Source organism: Nicotiana tomentosiformis, chromosome 8 (genome assembly GCF_000390325.3).
Source record: "Nicotiana tomentosiformis chromosome 8, ASM39032v3, whole genome shotgun sequence".
Taxonomy (NCBI): domain Eukaryota; kingdom Viridiplantae; phylum Streptophyta; class Magnoliopsida; order Solanales; family Solanaceae; genus Nicotiana; species Nicotiana tomentosiformis.
In genome coordinates, this window is record NC_090819.1 from 134,462,332 (window position 1) to 134,470,220 (window position 7,889).

The window sequence follows — 7,889 nt, forward strand, 5'->3', positions numbered from 1 at the left end:
AAACATTTACACCTTCTCCTACGCGAAAAAGGACACTTTTCCCGGATAGGACATGTACGGCCGTGCACCTGAAAGGGTGCCCGCGCACTTGGCCGCACACTTTTCACACTTTCTGCCCCATATGCGCGGTCAGTACGTGGCCGCGCATGTGCTGTGTACGTTTCACCCTGTTATGTTGGAAATTTGAAAACATATAAAACATGAAAGTTGTAGCCCTTTGAATTAGCTTTCCAGCAATATATTGTGGAGACCAAATGGAGTTCTAAGAGAAACGTTATGTGTAGTTTACTAGATAGTGCATAATATGCCTGCTCGATTCTTCGTTTCGTTGAACTATCATCCGTTGATCCCCGAACACGATCCCAGCTTAATTCCTTGGGCTTTTACTCAAACTTCAAAGCTCCAAATCACTTGAATTCATTCTATAACATCTACATAGCTCGAAATTACTCCTACAAGGCATAAAATACTCTATTAGTGCAAAACACTAGCAATTAAAGCTCAAACTCAACTAAAATGCATTAAATTGGAATGTAATAATCAACTAAAATATGAGATTATAGCCTACCATCAGTGTTGCAGAACGGACTCGGAAAGCAGCTCACCACCAAGCCTTAGGGTATCAAGGGTGCGCGCTGGAATGACTTACAGATGCGCCTGCCTTAGATCCTGTACGACTAGTGCAGAAGTGTAGCGTGAGTACATAAATAGCACGTACCCAGTAAGTATCCAGTCTAACCTCGAAGAAGTAATGACGAGGGATCGACATTGTCACTTACTATGGGACAATAATAAAATGCAGAAATTCTAAACAGGCATGGAATATAGAAATAATAATAATAACACAATAGCAAGCAGGGAATAAATGATTCTTTAACTGATAATAAATTCCAAAATCTCCATCTAACACATACTAATTCCAAATCACTTTCGGTCATTAAATAAATTATACCTCTCAAGTCATAACATAATATCAAATGTAACTGGGTTTCGAGTATTATCACGCACGATTTATGCCGAGGTCGTACAACCCGGTCCAAAACACTGTGTGCACTACCGAGGGTCGAACGACATGAACCATAGATGCATCTATTATACTGCCGAGGTGAACAACCCACTCCAATGAGAATAGTGAAGTTTACCTCGCTCGCGGAAGTACTTGCGACGTGAGAGGACGTGGATTTCTCAGAGTTATTAAGTATTCTTCAATTCTTTCCCCAAAATAAGAAATTTAACTTGGAAGTTTTCAACTTTTTAAAATATCTAGTCTCAGCTCCATTTAAAATAATTAATATGCATAACAAACATGACAGTACAATTAAAGCATGATATAAATCTAAAATTGTCCGTACATCTCATGGAATATAAATACGCACAGACCCTCATCACCTAGTGCGTATGTAACTCCACACACAAATAATTCACAACAAAAATACACCTAAGGGGATGAGTTCACTCTTACAAGGTTCGGCAAGAGACTTACCTCATTCTCAAGATCACTTCCGGTTCACAAATCCGCTCTAAATCCTCAACTTGGTGACAAACAACCCGAAACTAGCCAAATATTATATAAGTAAATCAATATATACTCAAAAGTTCATAATTTAACTATTGGGGTAATTACCCAACCCAAATTGGAAGATTCCTAAAATTCGCCCCGGGCCCTCGTGCCTGGATTTCAAAACTTTTTAAAGATAAATATTATCCATAACCTCAAGAACTCAAATATTTAATTTTCAGCCAATTCCATAATCATTTAATGGTTAAATCCCATTTTTATCAAAACCTAAGTTTTTCAACTAAACCTATAATTTTTACAATTTTACATGTTAAAATTTACCCATAATCTATGTATTTAACCTACATTTGGTAGAAATTACTTACCTCCAATAGCTAGGTGAAAACTCCTCTTCAAAGAGCTCAAAATCGCCCAAGAGATGAAAGAAATGAGCCAAAATAGCATAAGTCCTCGACTTAAATGAACTTCACTGCCCAGCGGTTTTCGCACCTGCGACTCCGCTTCTGCGGAAAAAACCTCGTAGGTACGGATCACGCCCAATTATTCCTCCGTCGCTTCTACAGGCAAAGTCTCACTTCTGCGGCACACGCGTCGCACCTGCAACCCTCCACGCTTCTGCGATCCACTGCCTCGCACATGCGCCTTCGCAGGTGCAATTCCTGCTTCTCTTCTGCGGCTACTGGGCAGTCTACTCCAGGCCGCTTCTGTAGTCAAAAGCTCGCACATGCGGCCAAAATCTCACAGGTGCGGACGCACCAGAACTAGTGCACCAGCAGTTCTTTCAAGTCCAAACTTGATCTGCGCATCGTCCGGATAGCACCCGAGGCCCCGGGACATCACCCAAACATACCAGCAAGTTTGTAAACATAAAACGGACCTGCTTGACCTCTCGAAACATAGAAAACAACATCAAAACTAAGAATCACAACCCAAAACCAAATAGAATCAACTTATGAACTTCAAGTTCTTCCAACTCACCCGAACGCACCGAATCATACTTAAACTACTCGGAATGATACCAAATTTTGCGTGCAAGTTTTAATCACCATACGGAACTATTTTCAGGCTTGAAATCCCAAGCGAACCTCGATAACACCAAAACCTACTTCAAAACAAATTTAAAGAACTTTAAAACCTTCAATGCGCCAACTTTTAACTTTATGCGTCGAAATGCTCCCGGGTCATCTAAAACCTGATCCGACCATACGCTCGAGTCCAAAATCATCATACGAACCTATTGGGACCGTCAAATCACGGTTCCAAGGTCGTTTACTAAAAATATTGACCCAAGTCAAACTTAACCCCTTTTAAGCCAATAGAACTAAGTGTTCCGATTTTAACCCGAACCCTTTCAAACCCGAACCAAACATCCCCGCAAGTTATAAAACAGTAAAAGTATATACGGGAAGTCTTATTAAGAGGAATGGGGATCTAGAATGCAAAGCGACTGGTCGGATCGTTACACATCAGTTCGGAGATCATCTAGGTAGCTGCCTTGGCGTCCACAGACCTTGACTCTCATCCTATATCTTTTAGTCTTGTTTTTACTGTTCTACTTTCCTAGGCAGTGTCCTATTGGTTAGACTATGTTGATATGTAGATACTCATGTACTCCGTGACACCCAGATCTTTTGGGAGAATTTTGTATTGAGTTTCGAGGTTCATATCCGATTTTTATGAAATTCTTAATTATTTAAACTTATTTCTGCATATTTGAGCATTAAAATATTGGTATGTGTGAGATGTCGGCTTGCCTAGTACTATGACAGGCGCCATAATGACAAGTCGAGTTTTGGGTCGTGACATACCTTCACCTATCTTTAGGCTCTTTTATATGGGCCAGTAAAATAAAAAGGAAATGAGTAATAAGATGTAATCGTCAAGTCAGAAAGTGCAAAATTTTGGTTTCAATATTTCTGCTGGAACTTATGAAGGAGTTTTTCTATAGTTCTTGCTTTTTTTTTAGTTGCACCCTTTGGTGGGTATATGGTGGCTTCTCTGCTCGCTTGGACATTCTATTACTGGATTTTCACATGCATGGTGGTAACTGTTATAATATTTGCAAACTGATGCACCGAGGGCCTTACATGAGTAGTTACTTTAATATCATTAATGTAGAAATTGAATTATCTTTATAACAATCTCTAATTCTTTACTGCAATCATTGGGAATATAAGGTCACAGGGAGTGGAAGAGGTGAGATAAAATCATGTTAACCTATTGATATTGGCACTTACTCAATGTTAATAAATTGAATAGTGAGTTGTAAAGTGCTTTACTCCTACACATCTTGTGGCTAAGGGTAGCAACGACTTAAGTTTCTAGCTAAATGATCGTTCACATATCTTTCTGAATCTTGGAATTGAGGTTTTAAGAGGTGCCTCTTCTACTTTGACTACATTCTGATGAGGAATGAAGCTGCATATTTCTTCTTTGATGGACAATTATGCTTTATAGTGTAGAGATGCCACAACGCGGATGCTTGCTGTCAAAAGCATTTGCATCAGTGTGTGAAGTTTTATTCGTGTCAGAAAATTATTGAAAATGCATATATATCTCTATTTCTTTTCATTGACAATGAGGTTATCTAGACATCTTTTTAAGCTTAGGATGGTTATTGTTATAATAACGGAGGTTCTGTTGGTTCTTGGGTTCGTGAAGTTGTCATTGATGGTCTGAGAGATGCACCTATATTCTATGCAAGAGAGGATTCAAGGGCCTTTTAAGGAAGTTGAAAAAAATGAAACTTGCATCTATTTGAGAGTTTTCACTGTTAACTAAGAAATAAAATAGTAATGAAGATGTTCATCAGGCTGCAAATAGCTACGCATTTCATCAGCTAGAGTCATATCTATTTTATTTGGAATCATGTATTTTCTTTTTGTTAAGAGAAGTGGGTCCCAGCTATATATGTAAATACAATTAGTTAGTTGGAAGTTAGTTAGTGGTTAGTTGTAGTATATATATACAGTAGATATGTTAGTAGTTGTATAGAGAGATTATTAGTTTTAAGTTCATTTCTCCTTAATTCAGAGAAATGCTATTGCTTTCTCTCTCTGTTTCTCTTCTTCTAGAATCTTCTTTCGCCATAGCTGAAGCTCCTTAACATGGTATCAGAGCTCTGGTTTCCGGTCTCGTTTAGCTCAGCTGTGACGTAATTCTTTTGTTAAGCACGAGTTAGAGTCAATTTCTGAGTCAATTGCTCAATTCAAAGTATTTTCAGCAAGCTAGTGTTAATTTTGAGATTTCACCTCAATTGTTGATTTTACTGATTTCTCTGAGTATACACCTTTAATTTGAGAAGTTTGAAGGAAATTTCTAGCTGCAAAATATCGATTAATGAAGAGATAGCTAATACTCAGTCGATTCCTCAGTCTATTGATCAAGTTGATCACAATCATCCTCTCTACATCCATACGTCTGACACTCAAGGTTTAGTACTCATCTCTGTTCAACTTCAAGGTTCTGAGAACTATTCAGTTTGGAGTCGATCATTGAAAATTGTATTGCATGGTAAAAATAAGCTAGGTTTTGTGCTGGGTACATGTCGTAGGGAGATGTATGATTCTAGCCTACATGAGCTGTGGGACAGGTGCAATGCTATTGTTTTAGCTTGGATAATGAATACAGTATCGCCTAGTCTAATTAGTATAGTGATATATGCATCCGATGCTCCTAGAGTGTGGGAGGATCTTAGAGAAAGGTTTGATAAGGTCAACTCTTCTAGGTAGGGGTGTTCAAAACCAAACTGAAACCGAAAATCGAATCACAAAAGTAGCTTAATGACTTATTGGTATCGTGTTATCGGATTAACGAGTGGTGAACAAATTAAAATTTTATTATTAACGGCTTATCAGTTTGGGGGCGGATTATTTAATTTTCTTATCGGTTAACCCGTTAGCCCGTTAAGAATTTTTATATTTATATATTTTTATCCATATGCATATTAAATATTCCTTCCACTTATCCATATGCAATACTTTACCTTGGATATAGCAAGGGCGGCACTCCATTATTCTTTTAGGATGTCAAGAAAAATACTACCATTACTGTTGATGTTTGGGTGGAATACTTTGGTTTTGAAGGCAACCTACAAAATGCACAAGCCAAAATAATGTAATGTAGAAAATCCAATCACTAGAACCAGGTGCCTTGAGAGAAAACTAAATGACGAAATGCGCAAGTAAACTGGATTTTTGATGGTATTTACTACTAACACGAAGGACGAAAATAGGCCTATGTAATACATATTCAAATAGGCCGATAAACCGCTCGATAACTGCTCGATAATATCTAAACTGATACTTATCCGCCTGATATCTTATTGGGTGGCTAGCGAATTAATGCATTTAAATGCCGATAATTAATAAGCCGAACTATTAAGAGTAAATAACCGCCCGATCTGCCCGATAAGCAACCCTACTTGTAGGGCTTGCTATCTGTATAAAGAGATTGCCACCTTAACTCAGGGAATCTCTTATGTTTCTATATATTTCTCTAGACTTTGAGAGTTGTGGGATGAGTATGAAACTCTAGATCCTCCACCTACTTATGGATGTCCTGAATCTAAGAGGCATACTGAACGTTATCAGCTGCAGAAACTATATCAATTTTTGACTGGTTTGGACGAGTCCTATGAGAATGCTAAGAATCAGGTTTTAATGACTAGGCCATTGCCTAACATAAATCAAGCCAATGCCATGATTATCAATGTGGAGAGTCAAAGAATGCATGGGAAAGGTGCTTCTTCCTTAACTGATAATAATGAAGCTGCATCAATGATGAGCAATAAGCCATACAATAGTAACTATAATGAAGGTTACAACAACAATGGAGGATTCAATACTAATAACTACAATCACTACTAGAAATTCGGTAAAAACTGACCAAGGTCGACCGACCAACTTTGGTCGGTCAAAAAACCGACCAAAAAACCGACCAAAGTTGGTCGGTTTTTCAAAAAATATATATTCTTTTTTACGAAACCGACCAACTTTGGTCGGTTTTCTTTGGTGCAAAAATGCGAGAAATTATTTTTGAGTCCCACAAAATTTATGTTTCAAGAAACCGACAAACTTTGGTCGGTTTTTCAATTAAAATAAATAAAACTTAATATTAAAAAAACCGACCAAAATTGGTCGGTTAATTCGGCGGGTCATTTAAAAAAACCGACCAACTTTGGTCGGTAATTTTACTTTTTAATAAAACCGACCAACTTTGGTCGGTTATTTTCATGTGAAAATACAATTAAAGAGTATACATCAAATAAAAGACAGTCTTAAAACAAAATGTACCAATGGTCTAGTGGTAGAATAGTATCCTGCTACAGTACAGACCCCGGTTCGATTCCCAGATGGTGAATCTTTTTATTATATAATTAAAATACTGACCAACTTTGGTCGTTTTTTTTTGCAATATTTATTTTTTGAATTTAATTGACCGACCAAAGTTGGTCTATAATTTCCAACCAACTTTGGTCGGTATTCCTTTTCGACCACAAAAATACCGTCCACACGTAAATGGTCGTGTTTTGTTCAATTTTTGGCCATTGCCGACCAACGTTGGTCGATTTTTTTGGTCGGTTTTTAGTAGTGAATGGAGGTTTTAAGCCTAGGAATTCATTTGGAAAATCTAGGATTTACTATGAGTACTGCAAAGGCAAAGGGCATACCAAAGACAACTGTTACAAACTGCATGGTTATCTTCCAGATTTCAAAAATAGAAAGAGAGGAGGTCCTTACAATACTCATGAAAATAGTATTACATGTGCTGGAAATCAAATTCCTGTGTCACACAATCAATCAGCTCCACCTGCTTCACCAGCTCACTTCTTCACTCAGGAGCAGTACAATCATATCCTTCAGCTACTAAACAAAGGACAAGAGGCTGAACTTGTAGCAAATGATGCAACTGCAGGGACAACATGTATTGCTCATGCACTTGTGTCATATCTTATAGACCATAATTGGATAGTAGATACATGTGCTTCTAATCAAATGGCCCATAGTCTGGATTTATTAGATGATTATGAGGAGTTAACTGGAATGATAAGAACAAGATACACTTACCTACTAGAAAGCAAGTAGCTATTACACATAAAGGAGTTGCATCATTTTTCAAGGATAATCCAGTTCAGAATATCCTTCATATTCCAGATTTCAAATATAATTTACAATGTTTAGTAGCTTTCTATCCTTATTTTTGTATCATTCAGGATCTCTCAAGTGGGAAGGTATTGGGGATTGGTAAAGAAGAATTTGGACTCCACATTCTGAAGGCAAATGGAAGACCAGTGTCTGGACAGCAAGTGCTTCATAAGCAAATTTCTACTTCTTTTCCAACTGTATATATCACTTCTGATGCATGCAAT

The 7,889-nt window shown here is 37.6% G+C and overlaps 1 protein-coding gene across 1 annotated transcript; it reads left to right on the plus strand.

Annotated features, from left to right (window-relative positions):
- Positions 1-3,377: 3,377 nt before the first annotated feature.
- LOC138898196 (uncharacterized) lies at positions 3,378-6,387 on the plus strand. The gene is made up of 3 exons (XM_070184238.1): positions 3,378-3,391; positions 3,486-3,562; positions 6,056-6,387. The coding sequence occupies exons 1-3, from the start codon at positions 3,378-3,380 to the stop codon at positions 6,385-6,387; spliced, it is 423 nt and encodes a 140-aa protein (XP_070040339.1).
- Positions 6,388-7,889: the final 1,502 nt, after the last annotated feature.